The following is a 20,168-nucleotide window of genomic DNA, read 5'->3' as shown; positions in this document are numbered from 1 at the left end:
GGTGCCTTTATTCTCTGAGCCATCTCTCCAGCCCTGGACCTAATTTTTAGATGGCATGTTCTATTCAAGCTTGGTCCCCACATTCTCCTGTGATACTGGATACAGTGTCTTTATCTGAGGATCAGCTGGCAGAGTATGTCTCAATAAATGTTCCTTGTCAGCCTTTTGTAATCATCCTGGAATCCTATGCAACCCAGCTAAAACAGTGTCAGTTCATAGTAATGCGGTGGAAAGGCATCTGTAAAAATAGACCATCTAGCTGGGTGTGGTGGCTGAGATAGGAGGATCACTGTGAGTTCAAGACCAGCCTGAGACTACATAGTGAATTCCAGGTCAGTCTAGGCTATAAAGAGACCCCACCTTGAAAAACAAAACAGAGAAACAAAAAGGCCCATATGGTGCAGGGGCTATGGCCCATGATCTGTGGCCCAGGTATCTCTGTGTGGCTGGAGGTTCCCAGGAAGCTGGGACTTCCTTCCACCAGATGGTCATTTCACTTCTCTGTAGATCAGAATAGCTCTCTGGTCTAGAAGGCTGTAGTACAGAATTTAAGAACAAGGTAAAAGGAGGACCATGCCTGAAAAGTTACTTCCTCTCTCTTAAGATTAAATTTTTTGGGCTGGAGAGATGGCTTAGTGGTTAAGCGCTTGCCTGTGAAGCCTAAGGACCCCGGTTCGAGGCTCGGTTCCCCAGGTCCCACGGTAGCCAGATGCACAAGGGGGCGCATGCGTCTGGAGTTCGTTTGCAGAGGCTGGAAGCCCTGGCGCGCCCATTCTCTCTCTCTCCCTCTATCTGTCTTTCTCTCTGTGTCTGTCGCTCTCAAATAAAAAAAAAATAAAAAATGAACAAAAAATTAAAAAAAAATTATATAAAAAAGATTAAATTATTTCCTTTTCCTCCCAATGTTTATTTACCACAGCAGAAAGTAATTTGCCACCAAGAAGTGGAGGAAAGAACAAAAGGTAAAGCACTTCATCTTGGTCACCTCAACTCTAGGAGTTTGTGGGATTCTTTTCCAGAAAATTCGCCAGTGCAAAACTCCATGACTGTCTACCAACAAGCCAGCCTGTGCCCATATGACCTTGGAATTACCTCTTATCACAGCTGCCAGGACTTAAATGTCTTTAGATTCTCCTGTGTCCAGTTGGCAACCCTGTCTGTCTAGGGCACGTGGCATGGCAAGTATGAACCTTAAAGATTAAAAGTGGCAGGCCGTGTTCTCAGCGTTAAGTTTCTGTGAGTAGGAAGCAAGTTTCGGGCACATTGGGAGGTCCTGGTACATAGCGAGTAGCCACAGAATAATATTTTCCCTTCCAAAGATACTTGCACATTCGTTGTGTACTCTCAGGCGCTGAGTCCTGGGATGTCTGCAGGTGATCGGTGTGCAGAAGGTCAGGTTCATAGTTCTGCCTTTCCAGTGCCAGCTTGTGTGGACTTGGCCTTCCCTTACTTTTTCATGCTTCTCTCATATACCTTTGCCCTGCCTCTCACGTCCAGGTCTCACTTGGGACTCGGGGCACCCGATGGAGTCCCTCTGTCTCTTGGCCATTCTACATGGAAACACTCTCCCATGAGGACCATCTCCCCCCCCCACCTTGCTACAATGTCTTTTCTATCCTTCTGTTCCTACTCCCAATTTACAGCTCCCCCTCCTTATTAGCTCCATGTCATACCCTGTTCAAAAATAGCCGGGCATTTCCCCCTTTTTTTCTCTCTCTCTCTCTCTGCCTCTTTCTCTCTCTGTCTGTCGCTGTTAAATAAATAAATAAATAAACAAAAGAAAAAAACGGGCTAGAGACATGGCTTAGTGGTTAAGTGCTTGTCTGTGAAGCCTAAGGACCCTGGTTCGAGGCTTGAGTACCCAGGACCCATGTAAGCTAGATGCGCAAGGGGGCGCACGCGTCTGGAGTTCGTTTGCAGTGGCTGGAAGCCCTGGCGAGCCCATTCTCTCTCTCTCTCTGCCTCTTTCTCTCTCTGTCTGTCATTCTCAAATGAATAAATAAAAATAAACAAAAGAAAAAAAAAATAGCCAGGCGTGCCAGGGTGCTACCTCTCCAGGGATGGCCAGCTTTGGGGCAACAGGGCCTGTGGATTATTGCTACTGTATAAAGCTTAGACTTCAGAGGCAGGTGAAAGTAGGGGCCTCACAACCACTCAGGCAGTGAACAAAAGCTTTAAAAATCATAGCATGTGATAGAAAAAAGAAAACCTAGATTGAGATTATAGGTATTTTATTTGTTCTCAAGAGGCGTGCGTTCTATAAGCCCTGCCTAGTTCCCCATCATGTGAATCCATGTCCTTGTCTACAGCTGGAAAGGAAAGGACCAAGGTTCTCAACAGGACTGCTTGGCATCAGTTATAGCAGTGGGTGTGGAGGGAGCCCATGCATTCATCAAAATGGTACTCAGTCCTCTGCCTTAGGCTGCTGCTGTTTTATGCTGTCCTTTAGGAACAATTTTGATAAAAGTATTATTCCCTTATTTATAGATTCCATAAAGCTGGCCAGATTCTTGTAATAAATGACAAGCATTTGTGATTGGGAACAGTGAGGAATATTTTAAGAGGCCAACTTCAGAACGCACTTGAATTCTGATTATTTTCCAGCCACACACTCATGCCTGGGACTTCCTTAGGGCTCTTCACCTGGCTGATCTGAGTGACTGTTGTTGGAGAGCTATGTTTCCTTTTAGGGAGGCAGCTCCGGGCCATGTGGGGTTTCCTCAGCAACTCTTGGAGAAGTTCGTACATGGAACGCATAAAGGTTAACCACCAACTGGTAGTCAGGAAGCAGAATCAGGAAAGCAAGGAAAAATATTTCTGGGTACAGCTTTGTCCTAATGTGGTTGTTCCTGGAAGGTTATATCCTAAGACTGGCTGTTAGTAAATCAAAGTGTCTTTTCCTAATCTTTCACCTCACACCAGAGACTGTGTTCCTGGTTACAGATGTGGTGATGCCTCAAGGGAGGAGAGTTATCTAATGTGGTAGATGACAGGACTGGGAGCCCCCAAAGAGTTTGGCCATTTGGGGGATGAATCCAAGGAAACAAGCTGGAATTTTTTTTTTTTTTTTTTTTTTTTTGAGGTCGGGTCTCACGCTAGCCCAGGCTGACCTGGAATTCACTATGTAGTCTCAGGGAGGCCATGAACTCGTAGTGATCCTCCTACCTCTGCCTTCTGAGTGCTGGGATTAAAGGCGTGCTCCACCATGCCTAGCCTATTTTTTTGTTGGTAACTTCCACAGTTATAGACAGTAACCCATGGTAATTCCCTCTTCCCTACTTTCCCCCCTCACAGCTCTACTCTCCATCATATCCCCTCCCCCTCTCAATCAGTCTCTCTTTTATTTTGATGTCATCATCTTTTCCTCCTATTATGATGGTCTTGTATCCAGGCACTGTGAGGTCATGGATATCCAGGCCATTTTTTAAAAAATTTTTTTATTTATTTATTAGAGAGCAACAGACACAGAGAGAAAGACAGATAGAGGGAGAGAGAGAGAGAATGGGCGCGCCAGGGCTTCCAGCCTCTGCAAACGAACTCCAGACGCGTGCGCCCCCTTGTGCATCTGGCTAACGTGGGACCTGGGGAACCGAGCCTCGAACCGGGGTCCTTAGGCTTCACAGGCAAGCGCTTAACCGCTAAGCCATCTCTCCAGCCCATCCAGGCCATTTTGTGTCTGGAGGAGCACAAGGAGTTCTTTTGGCTCTTATATTCTTTCTGATACCTCTTTCTTCCTTCCTTCCTTTCTTTTCTTTTCTTTTTTGAGGGAGGTTTTTGTTCTAGCACAGGTTGACCTGAGATTCACTATGTAATCTAAGGGTGGCCTTGAACTTACAGCCCCTTGAGTGCTGGGATTAAAGGTGTGTGCCACCACTCCAGCTTTCTTGCTTGCTTGCCCTCTTTCTTTCTTTCTTTCTTTCTTTCTTTCTTTCTTTCTTTTTCTTTTTCTTTTTCTTTTTCTTTTTCTTTTTCTTTTTCTTTTTCTTTTTCTTTTTTCTAGGTAGGATCTCACACTAGCCCAGCTTGTCCTGGAATGCACTCTATAGCTCTGTAGTCCTAGGCTAGCCTCAAACTCACAGTGACCCTCCTACCTCCAACTGCCCCCTTCCCCCGCTCCATATTGGGATTAAAGACATGTGCCACCATGCCTGGCACATTGTGATATCTTGGCATAGATAGTTTTGCTGCCCAAATAGTTCTGTAGTTATTTGAAATGACCTTTCCCCCCCTTCCTCATGAAGAAATGGAGTTGAAGCAGAAACTCTGGTTGTGTAGGACAAGAGAGTCATGTTTCTAGGGAACCGCCGGCGGATGCCTGCACGTGTAGGGGCCAAAAGTTGAGAGGGCAAAACAACTTATGATGTGGGAGTCCACAGTTTGCCCCCTTTTAGCAGGTTCTGCCTCTCTGAATATTGTCTTCATTGCAAAATTGAGATAGTCAACTTTTTGTGTCTAATTATGAGGTTGTATTGAACAAATCAGCACATCAGCTCATCAGCAGACTCTCTTTGTCCCTTTTCAGTTAATGTACCCATCTGGTTGTTGTTTAAAGTAGGGTCTGTCTGTATCCTAGGCTGACCCAGAACTGACTCTGTAGTCTCAGGCTGGCCTCGAACTCTCAGTGATTCTCCTACCTCTGCCCACCGAATGCTGGGATTAAAGGCGTGCGCCACCATGCCTGGCAATGGACCCCATCTTTACCAGAGTTAGGCACTATTTTGACTACTAGCCCCATCAACTTAGTTTTCCTAAAGTGATGAAAAGTTATTTTGAAAATATGTGACAGACATGGGGTAAGTTTCCTTCCATGAGCCCCTTTTAATATTTTCTGTATATAGCAAGGTAAGAGCCATTTTACCTAGGGAAGGTATATAAAATATGCTGGGTTAAAACCACAGGCAAACCCTTAGATCTCATTTTAAAAAAAAATTTATTTATTTATTTGAGAGTGACAGAAAGAGAAAGAGGCAGAGAGAGAGAGAGAGAGAGAGAGAGAGAGAGAGAGAGAGAGAGAGAGAATAGATGTGCCAGGGCTTCCAGCCACTGCAAATGAACTCTAGACGCGTGCACCCCCTTGTGCATCTGGCTAACGTGGGTCCTGGGGAATCGAGCCTTGAACCAAGGTCCTTAGGCTTCATAGGCAAGTGCTTAACCGCTAAGCCATCTCTCCAGCCCTCCTAATGTTTTAAAATGTAAACTCAGGGCGCTTCCTCCCTTTATCTTCGTATACCCCTGCTGCTTTTAAGGAAGGTGGGCAGAAACAATGGAGTATTCTAGAAAAGCAATGTGTTCTTGAGAACTAAGCTCGCCAAGGGCTGAAGCTCTATGGTGGAGGAAGAAATGGAGGGTGAGATGAGTTGGGTCTCTGGGAGGAGGTAGGACCCTGTGCCCTGCTTTGCAAAAGCCAAGGGAGTATCCTGGAGGGCGTCACAGGCAGTTTGGAGAAAGTGGGTGGATGACATACATGAGAGAGCATTACTATGGTATGTCTGTGTAGTTTTCTAGAACATTCTATGTCAAAGGTCTAGTTCCAAATCAAAACTTAAATATTTGATTTGGTACATTGTCACAGGTCTTTAATTCCATTATTTTCTCATGTTTTATTTTGTGTGCATGTCAGGAACTTTCAGTGTGCTACATTAGTTATTTAGTTGTCCCAAATCAAATGGTTAGAATATCCTGAAGGCTTTTGTTCTCTTCCTTAGGGTGATGAATGACAGTTGTCAAAATTTCCCCAAAATCTATCCGCAGAGACCACGACCTAAAAGCACAGCAGGGAAGCCAGGGGACGCCAAATCTCTCAACAAGGAGCACCCTAAGCAGGTTGGGATAGCTGCCTAATGCTGGTACTATCATACTTGGCTAATAAATAGCTCCAAGGAAAATGTCACATTTATTTATTTTTTTAAGGTTCTTTCCTTTGAAAATTGCTGTATAGTTTAATCGAATTCAAAAATTCCTTGAAGACTGTAGAATTATTTACTGTGCTACATTAAAAAATATGGACAAAAGGGCTGGAGAAATGGCTTAGCAGTTAAGGCATTTGCCTGCAAATCCAAAGGACCTAGGTTCAATTCCCCAGGACCCATGTAAAGCCAGGTAAACAAGGTGGTGCATACATCTGGAGTTTGTTTGCAGTGGCTGGAGGCCCTGGCTTGCCCATTCTCTCTCTGTCTATCTTTCTCTCTCCTTCTTTCTCTCTCTTAAATAAATAACTAAATAAATAAAAATAGAAAAAAAATGGGCAAAAGCCAGGAGTGGTGTGCACGCCTTTAATCCCAGCGCTCTGGAGGCAGAGGTAGGAGGATCACCATGAGTTGAAGGCCATCCTGAGACTACATAGCATAGTGAATTCCAGGTCAGCCTGGATGAGAGCAAAACTCTACCTCAAAAAAAAAAAAAAAAAAAAAGAGAAGGGCTGGAGAGATAGATGGCTTAATGGTTAAGAAGCCTGTCAGTGAAGCCTAAGGACCCAGGTTTGATTCCCCAGTAACCATGTAAACTGGATGCATATGGTGGCGCATATGTCTGGCGTTCATTTGTAGTGGCTGGATGCCCTGGCGTGCCCATTCTCTCTATCTGCCTCGCTTTCTCTTTCTCTTTCTCTTTCTCTTTCTCTTTCTCTTTCTCTTTCTCTTTCTCTTTCTCTTTCTCTTTCTCTTTCTCTTTCTCTTTCTCTTTCTCTTTCTCTTTCTCTTTCTCTTTCTCTTTCTCTTCCTCTTCCTCTTCCTCTTCCTCTTCCTCTTCCTCTTTCTCTTTCTCTTTCTCAATCTCTCTCTCTCTCTCTCTCTCTCTCTCTCTCTCTCTCTCTCTCTCACACACACACACACACACACACTTTGTCTTCAAAAATAGATAAATAAAAAATTATATGTACAAAAGCTGGGTATGGTGGTGCACACCTTTAATGCCAGCACACAGGAGGCTGAGGTAGGATGAACCCTGTGAGTTTAAGGTTAGCCTGGGGCTACAGAGTGAGTACCAGGTCAGCTTTGGCTAGAGTGAGACCGTGCTTCAAAAAAGCAAAAAGAAAGAAAGAAAAAATTTACAGATTTCCCAACCCTTCCTCGGCTGGAGCTGGCTGTTGCCATGAAAGAGTCTTGCAGTGTTCCCATCCCAGCCACGTCCCAAGGCTCCTCAGTGTCATCCAGGGTCAGTCTCAAGTGTGGCCGCATCTCAGCCTCTTCTGCCTGGCTGCTTCCGAGCACATAGCATAGGTTCTTGTCCCAGACCTCCACACCGGGCTTTGTAGAGGAAGAGGAAGCAGCAAGAAAGGGTCTAGAGGTGGGTCAAATCAATGGCCCCCGACTCAGAAGATCCACATCCAGACTCCAGGACAAAAGGACAAAACGTTCTTGGCTCCAAAGAGGAAAGGACCTGTGGAAACTGATCAAAGGGACAGAAAGACTTAATGTGGAAGATTTCTAGTAGGATGAAAATCACAAAATTCAGTTGTTCCAAAGGAACTCTTCATCCTTGAGGAGGGTCCATGGTGGTGGTCAGTGGGAAGGGAGGTGAGGCGACTCCCACAGGAAGATGGCTGACTGCAACATCTGCAGACTTGGCCAGCCCTGGCCACGGGAGAAAAGACAAGGTAGCAGGTGGAGATGGATTGAGCACAACTCTCTCTCTCTCTTTTTTTTTTTCAAGATAGGGTCTCACTCTAGCCCAGGCTGACCTGGAATTCACTATGTAGTCTCAGGGTGGCCTTGAACTCATGGCAATCCTCCTACCTCTGCCTCCCGAGTACTGGGATTAAAGGCATGACCCACCATGCCTGGTTTTTTTGGTGTTTCCAAGGTAGAGTCTTACTCTACTCTAGCCCAGGCTGACCGTAACTCGCTGTAGTCCCAGGCTGGCTTCCAACTCAATAGCCATCCTCTTACCTCTGCCTCCCAAGTGCTGGGGTTAAAGGCAGTTTTAAAAATGTTTTTTTAAATTATTTATTAAATGGAGAGAGAGAAAATGAGTATGGGCATGTCAGGGCCTACTGCTCCTGCAAATGAACTCCAGACACATGTACCACTCTATGCATCTGGCTTTACATGGGTACTGGGGACTCGAACCTCGGCTTTGCATATGAGCACCTTTAACCACTGAGCAATCTCTCCAGTCCTGCTCAAAGGTAGCCAGATTAATATGTGGCCTGCCATTTACAGAACTGATATTGAGCATTTGATTTTGCACGGTGGCAGGCTGAGGGCTCGAGTCTCTGAGTTGCCTCCATAGCTGACTTGTCATTTTCCTTTTATCCAGGACAGTGTCAATAGTGCTCGTGTGGAGAGTACTGACTTCGGCTTAAACATATCAAAAATTAACAAAGACAGTGGAGAGGAAAAGGCCCACCCACAAAGAGTAAGTGGAGCTTAGGATCTCAACATGGACGGGGGGATTCCTTCTCTCTTTAAAAAGAAATATTTTATTGTTTATTTATGTATCTATTTCACACACACACACACACACACACACACACACACACACACACACAGAGAATGGGCACGCCAGGGTCTCTGCACACTGCAAACAAACTCCAGATGCATGCATCACCTTGTACATCAGGCTTACGTGGGTCCTGGGGAATTGAGCCTCGGACCAGGGTCCTTAGGCTTCATAGGCAAGCACTTAACTGCTAAGCCATCTCTCCAGCTCTCATCTCAACATTTATAGTGGCTACTGTGTTGTGACTGGATAGATAGCTCAATCAGTATAGTTCTTGCCTGGCAAGAATGAGGACCTAAACTTCATCTCCAAAACCCATGTAAAAATGCCCAGCATTGCAGCACGCACTTGTAATCCCAGCACTAGGGAGACAGAGATAGGAGGATCCTAGGTGCTCATTGGTCACCCTGTCTAGCCAAATTGGTGAGCTCCAGGCCAATAGCAGACCCTGTCTCAGAAAAGGTAAATGGGGGTTGGAGAGATGGCTCAGCAGTTGAAGGTGCTTTCTTACAAAGCTTACAGCCTGGGTTCAATTCCTCAGTACCCATGTGAGGCCAGATGCACAAATGTTGCACACGTCTGGAATTTGTTTTCAGTGGCATGATGCCCTGGCACACTCATACTCTCTCTCTCTCTCAAATGAGGGGAAAAAATATTTTTAAAAAAAGAAGCAGATGGTGAATGTCAGGAATATTAAAAATGTTCGGGAATTTTTATTCAAATCAACCTCATTTTGAAAAATTACAGGTTTCTTTCAAAGTGTTCTAACTTGAGGTGATTTTTTGTTTTTTCTTTTTCGAGGTAAGGTCTCACTCTAGCCTAGGCTGTCCTGGAATTCACTATGAAGTCTCAGAGTGGCCTCAAACTCATGGCGATCCTCCTCCCTCTGCCTCCTGAGTGCTGGGATTAAAGGCATGCGCCACCACACCTGACTTTTGAGGAGGTCATTTTAATACAGTTTTTTTTTGTAATTTTTTTTTTTGATGAGACAGAGAATGAGAGAGAGTGAGAGAGAGAAAGAGAGAGAGAATTGGCATACCAGGGTGTCCAGTCACTGCAATTGAACTCCAGTTGCATCTGCCACCTTGTGTGCGTGTGCAACTTTGCGTGTTTGTGTCCCCTTATTTGTCTGGCTTATATGGGATTTGTAGAATCGAGTCAAATGTGGGTCCTTAGGTTTCACAGGCAAGCGCCTTAACTGCTAAGCCATCTCTTCAGCCCTCATATAGGGATTTAAAAAATATTTATTTTTGTGGAGAGAGAGAAAGAGATAGAGTGAGTATGGGCTCATCAGTACTTCTTACTCTTGCAAATGAACCCCAGACACATAAGATACTTTAGGCATATGGTTTTACATGGGTACTGGGGAATTGAACCAGGGTCCTTCAGCTTTGCAGGCAAGTGCCTTAAATGCTAAGCTATCTCTCTAGCACACAACTTTTTATTTTTATTTTTTTTTAATTTTATTTATTTATTTATTTGAGAGCGACAGACACAGAGAGAAAGACAGATAGAGGGAGAGAGAGAATGGGCATGCCAGGGCTTCCAGCCTCTGCAAACGAACTCCAGACACGTGCGCCCCCTTGTGCATCTGGCTAACGTGGGACCTGGGGAACTGAGCCTCGAACCGGGGTCCTTAGGCTTCACAGGCAAGCGCTTAACCGCTAAGCCATCTCTCCAGCCCTATTTTTATTTTTTATAATTTTGTTTTTCAGGGTAGGGTTTCACTCTAATCCAGGCTGACCTGGAATTCACATACATGTAATCTCAGGGTGGCCTTGAACTCACAGCTATCCTCCTACCTCTGCTTTCCAAGGGCTGGGATTAAAGACATGTGTGCCACCACGCCCAGCTCACTTCTTCTTTGTTTTTTTTTTTTTTTGAGGTACAGTCTCACTCTGGTCCAGGCTGACCTGGAATTAACTATGTAGTCTCAGGGTGGCCGCGAACTCTTGGCCACCACACCTGGTCTCACAACTTTTTTTAAAGCTTAGCTTGAAGCTTGTCCAACCTGCAAAGATATCTAAATGTGGTTGATTCAGTGAGGTTGAGCTACTAATCACTTGTGCTCACTTGCTCTGTTCTAGGGACAAGTCGTTGACTTCCGAGGGCTGCTCACAGATGCTATCAAAGGAGCCACCAATGAGCTTGCTTTGAACACCTTCAACTGTAACCCAGACCCCTCAGTAAGTTATGAAGATGTGTTACTCCACTTTCAAACTGCCCAAATCCAGTTGAACTTTGAGAAATATTGAGTGCAGTGAGGGCTTGAGCTCCTGTCACAATTCATTTCGCTAGGATGCTGGTTTTCTTGCTAAATTATGAAGCAGTATCGTAACACACGCCTCTGCCCCTCTCACCAGGAACGGTTGCTGAAACCTCTTAGTGCATTTATTGGCATGAACAGTGAGATGCGAGAACTGGCAGCGGTGGTGAGCCGGGTAAGATCTGCTGCTCGATTCACAAATTTACGGAGGCAGACCAGGGCTGCTGGAGCATTATGGGCTGCTGCTTTTATTAATAACAGTAAATATGATCATTTATTTATAAAGTACCCCCACTTGCAAAGGCACTCATATTGTTTAGCAGCACAATAATGCATGATAAATAAATTATAGAATCATAAAATTACAATAGAGAAAGCCCACCAGCCTCCTATAGAGGCCAAGAAAATAGAGAACAAAAGACACAGCAAGGAAGGGACAGGTGAAAGGTTATAGCAGGGCCCAGAGTCAAGGGATAAATGCTTCTAGAAAAGAGCTCATCTGTATCTTACTTAACACAGCTTCTAAATCTACAGGTCTGAGACTCTGATCATTTCATAGTTGGAAATTTCCATGAAGAAAAGATTTGTAGGAAAGCCTTTATCATTCTGAGTACAGATTTTTGAAATTAGCACCCCAGAATCTAAAGGTAGTGAAACTTAATAGCTAATGAGACAAGCTTTGAAATTATTTAACCTGCATTTGATTTCTAGATCCTTCTCTTTCAGGTTGTATGACTCTAGGCAAGCTTCTTGATTAGATTTTCCTAAGTGTCGCGAGCACTCTCAAAGGTGATTGGTTGAGAGGATTCCGCCCATGAAGGTCAATAATACTCAGACGCTGGTGTACTCGCAAAGGAGTTTACTGGGATGAAAGTCACACACAAGCAAGTCCAAACTATCACAACTAATATTATAGCTAATATAATATATATCCAAATTATATTCATCACTACTAACACAATATTTCTAGTGAGTCTAAAATGTATACAACCTGATATCGCGACACTTGGGAGTATCGCGAGACTCGGTCTGTGAGATTTCTGACGTCACAACCTGGCGACGCGGGGTCCGTGCTCCGACTTTCTCTCGGTTTGCAGTTTTCAAGGCGAGTCTCAGTCGTCTCGGTCGTTTGGACAGCGTGTCGGGCAGATGAATTCGGATCAGCGATGCGTCTCACGGAGGTCTCAGTCCGGACCGCTGAGCAGCCGTTCAGTCAGTCATAGTGTCGGGAGGACTGGGACAGCGGCTGCTAAGCGGCTGGGTTTTTTGTATTTTCCACTACTTATCTAGGGTTGCACACACACCTTCTGGTAATCTCTTACTATGTCATTGTACTCAGTTTTTTTCTTAGATTTTTGCTTACAAAGGTTGACTTTGCAATTTTGCTCTCACACACAAAGAAAAACAAACTTATTTATCTAAACTGTCCCTGGACCATATGCTGGTCCTTACATGCTCATAACATTCCACCCCCTGACACCTGAAATGTAATCAGCATGAAAGGTGTCATGTACTGGTTATCCGCTTCCCATAGGATACCAGAGTTGTCTCACAGGACGGGGGTTTACAGAGTCATACGGTCGCCTATCTGATGAGCTTGTAATGTTATCAAAGGGTCTGCATAATTTTATTGGTAAAGCAAGCATTTTTGTTCTTCTATAAGTTCTATGAAGTTCATACCAAGTTTTATAAGCGGAAAATTCTTTAAGCAAATCTCTTAAGAGAGGGCGTAATATTATTCTCATAGACCATGATTGCAGTGATTGTGGTTCTGTAGGTGCACTGATTGCAGTGCAACAGTGCCAATCTCCATATAACAATTGCTCAGCTTCCTCCGGTCTATGTCTAATCATATTTCTACAAAGCTCATAATGGGCATGATTGCCTTTACAAATAAAGCATGAAAAAAGGCTAGCTAAGATATGTAGGAATTTGTCAATTGGATGTCTTTCAACATATTCTGTACCGTGACACATGAAATGAGTAAAGAGTAACAATAAGGAATCATCAGATCTAGGACCATTTAGGAATCTGGAAGAATATCTTGAGAGGCAAAAGTGGCAATCTGGCATATCATTATGGCGAAAGTTGAATCCCATGCGGTAAAATAGGTCCATAATGGGTCTAAGGTGTCTGTTGTAGTGATGCCTCAGAGTAATGATCACACCATTCTTCTGGATTAAATCACATTTCCTTCCAGAGGGATTTTTCTTTGAGCGAGGCATATTTCTTTCTCCTTCTGCAACATATTAGTAATCTCAACAAAATTATGAATGCAACAAGTATCATTATTACATACATGATCTCTTTAAACCATTCCCACCATCCATGTAGTGGGGTGCAAATAAAGTCGAGTTGTATTAATCTTGCCATATAATCAAAGAAGCTACATTTTTTGATTTGTTGTATCCAGTCCTTATGTATCATAGTATTAGTTCTAATCAATCCGACCAGATTATGTGTTTTAGTAATACTATGAGTTAAAGAATATTGTGCTTGTTGTATTTTCTTGTGGATTGAGTCTAATTGTTTTGAATTAAATTCTGCTACTTTTTCCAATTCTTGTGCTGTTTTTACAAACTGCTCAAAGTGTTCCTTTTCTAGTTGTTGTATAAAGATGTTGGGTGAAGAGTAAAAATGACTTTCTTGTAAGGATAGGGACGTCACCAGTGTCCTATTTAGAGTACTATGTGTTACTTTTGAGCAATTGTGTAAAACCCAGCATCCTGGTTGTGGGTTAAATGAGGAGATGTCATCTTCTTGAGTTGTACTATTGTAGTTGATACATGTGACATTAACATTATCTTTAGTGGTACAGATTAAGAATGACCAATCCCCTAAATCTGTGATGGAATCAATCATGGTTGAGGATGTAAGCCTTGTTTCTGCTAAATTTGTTATTGGTAGGTGTGGATAAATGTATGTATTAGCTCCTAAGTTATAGACATCATCTGTTGGAATGTATACTGGTGTATTGTTTAGGTTTATGAAGAAAAAGTGATCAATCGGTGTCACCCATTGTGCTGTAAGTGTTTTCCATGGGTCTGTTTTCTGGTCCCACCTCTGTGGTACAGATTTAGTATGAAATCCTTTATAAGCATTATCTAAGAAAACTTGTATTACATGTATCTTGCAAAAGCCTTCATCACATCCGCTATCCTCATTAGGGTCTAGGAGAGTTTGATATTCAGGAGTCCTTCTTCCTAGGCCTTGAATGAATAGCGTATCTAATTCTCTAGTCATTCTTTCTGCTGCTAGTTTATATTGTAGGCACATAAGGTTATTATGATTGGTTATCATTCCTTCTGTGTGCCAAAGTTTGTCTCTTCCATATTCTGTTTTAAAAATTTCTATTTCAGCACGCATTTGTTGTTGTAGAATATTTAATGAATCAATAGATCCTGATATAGCTGCCAGGGCCTCTGAAGTATGTCTATTGAGTTGATTTATATGTGTGAGTTCAGCTTTTATGGGTTCTAACATAGCTGCGGATACACCTCCACCCATAATACCTCCTAGTATGGCTCCTGCAAGGACTGCTCCTAATACCATAAACTGTAAAGGTTTCCTTCCCACCTTTATTGGGGTTGTATATTGTAATTGTTGTAGTTTGTCTGTAATGGACTGACAATATTTGGAGGGTGCTTTAAGAGCTTGTAGGTCGACTATCATAGAGATTTTTCTTATTTTAGGATATAATATAATTTTTGCTGGTGTAGTCATATCTGGTATTATCATGGGTGCCGATACCATATTTGGTGGTCCGGGCGGTGGGCATAAATATCCTTGAGGAAAATGGGCTGTGAATAAATGAAATTCTTCCTTGTTTTGATTAATTGTGCCTCTATAGATTAGTTTACCATCATGTAATGGGGTTATGCCTTCCCAAAGTTTATGTGTTAGAGGGATGTAATATATTTTATCCCAGTCTATCATAAGAGAATTATTTAAGCCTTTGGGTGTATGTGCGATCCATTCTGCTTGCATCCAATTTTGTTTACGTGGGTGTAGGGTCCATGTTGAAAAATGGTAGGGATGACCTGTGTGTATAGTTGTATGTGCATTATATGATGTTACGTTTATGTATTGCAGCCACAAGATAGATGTTGATACATTAGATGTATAGTGTGTAAAGAGTTTTGTTGCCGCAACTACCAATTTATTATCTGCAACTCTAAGGTAATAAGTACTATATGGTAACACATAAGAAATGTTGGTTATTGTTTCTGTAATATTAATTGTTGGTATACTTATTGGGTTGTTTAGGTTGTTGGCGTATCCTATGGTTAAGTTCCTTGTTTCAAGGAAATAAGTTGTTTCATTAAATGATATATCATATGGTATTGGAAAATCATCAATGTCTGGTAAGGATACGCATGCTGGAAGGGGTCTTGTTATTTTGTCAAACGACGTAATTTCTATTAGTGATGGAATACCTGGGATTTCCTCTGTGCCATTATATACATAATGTGAGGAGTTAAAGATGTAAATATTTGTGGTGTTATGTAAGTATAATACTTTGAGGGGTTGTTGTATGATTACATCCATTAGGTTATCTATTGTCCATCGTGGTACTGAAATATTATATCTATTATTTGTAAAGGTTGTTATTGTTTTATCTATCTGATATTGTAAGCACAGCACAATTAATGTGCCCTTGCTGGTGGTGTTGGAATTTGTTTTAATGGCTTTGGCACATATGTATTGGGGAATTCCACAAGTGGTCTTTAATGAATAATCTCTAAGTTGTCCCCACGGTTGTGGTAATATTGATGTTAGTATAATTGGGAATCTCCAATGTTCCACTCCTAATGCTAAGATTCTATTCCAAAAGGACCAATCCCAATGATCTGATGTGTTAGCTTCGGGGACTGTATGTTGGTTGTATTTTCTAATATAATGTGTCCGAAGTGGTGTTCCATTATAGTCTATAGGTGTCAAATTACCATAGAAGGGTAAGTTTGGGAATTCAGATACGCATAATATGTTGTATTTTGTAATGTTATGTGGTAAATTATCTCTAATTCCAATTGACCTGATTTGTAGTTTGTTTAAAAAAGATTTTGGGCATTTGTTCCCCCATGGTTCTGGTAGAGGTGGCATCCCTTCTTTAATAAAGATAGGTGTGAACATATCGTCCACCCATTGGCAGCCTCTAGTAATATTATTTGTGAATGACATATGTAAGGGTAATTCTAGGTCATCAAAAAGAAGTTTAGGACCATTTACCTCATAATGGGTACATGGGTCTGGTTTTGGTACTGGTATTGGGATGTTACGTGTATCAAAATCTAGGATATCAGTGTCATTGCCATCATCAGTGTCATTATATTCACTATAATCATAGTAGTCAGAGAAGAAGGTTCCTTCTTGAAAAGATTGGGTTGTTCTATTGAACATCAGGCCATGATAATATCCATAAGCTTGGAAAATCATTGGTTTAAACCAAGATCTCACAAAGGTTGTGTTCATGGCCATTCCACATGTGAAATATGGGTTATATTCTGTATTAAATTCTTCCATCTGTGTTTCTACTATCCTGTATTTATTATTAACTTTAATATGCATTTTGTTAATCTTCCATATCCTCCATGCTGAAGCATAGATTGCCATGTGGCTTGTTTTGTTTCCCCATAATTCTATCCCATGGCATTTTAATGGGTTTTGCTCATCTAAATCGGTAGCATTATAGAGCATATCTGCCATGAAAGTTTTATAATGATATGAATGTCCTATTGCTTTCCTATATTCTTCACATCCCATATACCATTGGTATTCCATACAGTAGGAGTATTTTCTCCAAAAGCTAGCAAATATGTTCCTTATTCTGGTAAAAGTTCTTATATCACTCCATACTTCTGGAAATCTATTAGTAATATTTTGGAACTTAACCTCATATTTGTCCCTAATAAATTCTGTATCTTCTTGGGCTGATGTAATTATCATAATCATAAGAAATGAAACCAACATAATGTGTAATTTATGGCCTTTGTGCCTGGGTGTGCTATGGTGAGATTTTCTACCATGGTGTGGTTCCAAATAAGGAAACAAAAATTCCATACCAGGTCCAATATGGGTAGTGCGATCCAGATGAGCACTACAAAAATGGATAGGAATATTAATGTAAGTTTAATTATCTTGTTCCAGGACCACATTTATGCAATATTTTCTAGTTTAGCTAGTTTGAGATCTCCCTTACCTTGCGTGATCCACGCGTTATTTCCTGTTCCTTGGGCCACAATCTCGGCCTTTGTGATCAGATTATTTTTCTGATTCCTGTGGAGGCATAGATGAGATCTTATTAAATCTCTGTTTACCTCCACTGGATATTCTAAAAATGGTTGTAATTTTAGGGCCTCTTGTAAGGGGCTATTTCTGTTTAATCTAGGTCTCTGATTTAATTCTAATGTAGAATATAGTAGTGCTTTTTCTAATGGTTCGCCTATTCTGTGTGTTAATTGTGTTTTTAGCAATCCATTAAAACGTTCTATGGCTCCAGCACTTGTTGGGTTGTATGCTTTATGAAAGTCCCACATTATTCCTAAATTCTTTGCTATTCCTTGTGTAAGTGTTCCTGTAAAGTGTGATCCCTGGTCGGATTGAATGACTTGTGGTGGTCCATATTGGGCACACCACATTAACAAGGTCATGATGCATGCTTGCTGGTCTGGATGGTTACCTGGTCTTGTCATAGCTAGTCCTGTAGTAACATCAACCATAGTGCATGCATATTTATTTCTAAATCTTGGCAATGGTCCAATAAAATCAATCTGTACCAGAGTATTAAATCCCATTTTATAACCAACTTTTCCATGATAATTCTTATTGAACCTCAACTTGCTATTGGGACAATTAACACACATTTTTAAGGCTTGGTTTATAGTATGCCATGTAACTTTCAAATTCCTTTGATCAAACCACTGTTTCAAGGCATGGGCACCAATGTGTCCCATAGCATTGTGGAGATTCAATATCTCCTGTTTATGAATATTAATAGTCTCAGAGGAACCCAATGTTCCCAGTTCTGTATTTTCTGGGTTGTGTATTTTATAAGTTGTTACAATTTTCTTTTTAAGAGGACCAATGTCCTCTACCTTATATTGTTTTTTGATTTTAATATCGGTTAATAGAGCTGCTAATCTGTCCACAACCTCATTATTCTTATGGGTTTCATCTTGTTTTCCTGTATGAGCATCTACATGATGTACAATAATTTTAACTGTTTCTGAGATTTTATCTAGTTCTTTCCATATTTTGTCTGACCATAGTGGTTTGCCATTTATTTTCCAGTCTGCTCTACGCCATTTACCTGACCAGACTGCAATTCCATTGGCTACACACCAGGAATCTGTATATAAATTTAGCTCTTTTTTATTTTCTTTTTGAGTTTGTCTTGCAGCTAAAAGTGCTGCAATTACTTCAGCATGTTGTGCAGATTTATCAGTTCCTTGGTCTGTAATAATCATACCATCACTTGGCCTATAGGCGGCAGCTTTCCAGTTTACTCTGTTATTAGAGGTTGTTGAAGATCCATCAGTGAACCAAGCATTTGGGATGCCTTGTTGGAACTCCTTAACGCCCCACAGACCAATGGTCCGATCTGGGCCAGGTTCCTTTATTTTAGGTATCACCTTTGGACTTATTAGCCATTCTGATTCCTCTAGTGCTGGTTGTGTTCTCAGTATGTTCTCTGAGTTCTGGGGTATCTTGCCTTGTGTAGACACTTCATTGTGCTTCACAAAGTCATTTAGATACCATTTCCATTGTAGCACCTTTCCTTCCATGGGCAGTCCAGCCCAGGCTTGCTCTGGTGCCTTAATCCAATCCATGATTGGTATTTCCGTTCTCAGAATGACCTTATGGCCTCTAATTAGAGAATGAGTAGTTCTGCATGCCTCATAGGTTGTCCATATGGTTTTTTCAAATAATGAGAACTTATTATCAGACCAAGGAAACCTTTTACAATAAAATCCAATCGGTGTTAATCTATTTCCTTTTGCAAAAATATTCCAATTGCCATAACCTGAAGTAAATAATATTTCAATAATAATAATATCACCTGGTTGTGTGTAGCCAAGGTCCTTGTATTGTTTGATTAGTTCTAATATAGTGGTAACTGCTTGTTCTTGGGCTGTTTCCCATACAAAATCCTCAGCCTTTTTTATTATTTTATATAATGGCTGGAGTATCAGTTGCAGATATGGTATGTGTTGGCGCCAATAGCCGAACATACCAATTAAGTGCTGTACCTGTGTTTTATTTTGTGGTCTCTCTAATGCATTTAATTTTTCTATCACTTCATCTGGAATTTTTGGTCCACTAGTTGTCCAATGTACTCCTAGGAACTTAACTTGTTCTGCTGGCCCCTGGATCTTGGATGGATTAATTGTCCAACCATGATCCCTTAAGTGTTGGATTAATTTTTGGGCTGCAGTAGCCACTGTTTCTTTATCTTGACCTAAAATCAATAGGTCGTCTATGTAAGTTAAAATTTCCACCCCCTGGCACTCAAAGTCCTCTAAAGTGCTAGTTAGGGTTGTATGGGCTATTACTGGACTGTTTAGATAGCCTTGTGGCAGTCTCAGAAATTTATATTGTTTATTCTGCCAAGTGAAAGTAGTAATTTCTTGGGAATCTGGGTGCAAGGGAATACCAAAGAACATGTCTGATAAATCTATAGTTGCCAACCATTTAGGGGATGCTTGCCTAATCCTGAGGAAAATGTCCTCTACATCAGGTAATGAGCCAGGCATTTTTGGACTTTTCTCATTAATTTTCCTGTAATCTACTGTGAATCTCCATTTACCATTGGGTTTCATTACCGGCCAGACGGGTGAATTATAGTTAAAACTCTGAGTTGGTGCCACTATGCCTTCCTTAAGCAAATCCTTCAATGTATTGGTAATATCCTCAATTCCTCCTTTTATAGGGTATTGAGGGGTAAAAGATGGGGGAATTTTTGGTAATCTTACTGGGTCCATTTTTACTTCTGCTAAATTAACAAATACCTTTTTAATAGCCTTATTATTTAAAAATTCTGGAAATATTTTCCTTATTTCATTAATTCCTAGAACGTTAGAGGGCGCCGTTAAGCTTGCGGCTTCTATATCTATAAGCTTATCATAAACTTGTAGACACACATTTATTACTGGCGCATCTCTATGAGAATTTATTCCTTGTATAGAAATATATTTTTTAGCTTTTTCTTGATTAGGATGAGTAGTAATTATACTTATCTGGCTACCGGTATCTAGTAGCCACTTGGTAGGTATTAGTTTATTTTTTAATTTTATGGGAATATTTACAAACGGTCTGTTGTCATAGTTTCCTAAATTTATCTGGAAAACCTTGGTGGGTGGGGGAGGAGATTCGCGCGGTTTGTTATCTGTCTGCGCGTATTCCGCCCAGCAGGGGGCCCTGACGGGCCCCGTCGTCCTAAAAAAGTTCTGGAATAATTTGGTCT

At 41.5% G+C, this 20,168-nt stretch overlaps 1 protein-coding gene across 7 annotated transcripts in view; it reads left to right on the top strand.

Moving 5' to 3' along the window:
- Katnal2 (katanin catalytic subunit A1 like 2) overlaps positions 1-20,168 on the top strand; it is a 174,837-nt gene that overhangs the window by 101,317 nt on the left and 53,352 nt on the right. For 5 of the 7 annotated variants that reach the window (XM_045144273.1, XM_045144275.1, XM_045144276.1 and 2 more), the window contains exons 4-8: positions 920-962; positions 5,706-5,823; positions 8,257-8,355; positions 10,527-10,625; positions 10,803-10,880. In XM_045144273.1, the coding sequence (XP_045000208.1) occupies positions 920-962; positions 5,706-5,823; positions 8,257-8,355; positions 10,527-10,625; positions 10,803-10,880 (437 nt within the window). The remainder of the gene's footprint in view (positions 1-919; positions 963-5,705; positions 5,824-8,256; positions 8,356-10,526; positions 10,626-10,802; positions 10,881-20,168) is intronic. The other 2 variants (XM_045144272.1, XM_045144277.1) reach the window with 2 other exon arrangements.

Source organism: Jaculus jaculus, chromosome 2 (assembly GCF_020740685.1).
Source record: "Jaculus jaculus isolate mJacJac1 chromosome 2, mJacJac1.mat.Y.cur, whole genome shotgun sequence".
Classification (NCBI taxonomy): Eukaryota; Metazoa; Chordata; class Mammalia; order Rodentia; family Dipodidae; genus Jaculus; species Jaculus jaculus.
This window is presented reverse-complemented; position numbering and strand designations above follow the sequence as displayed.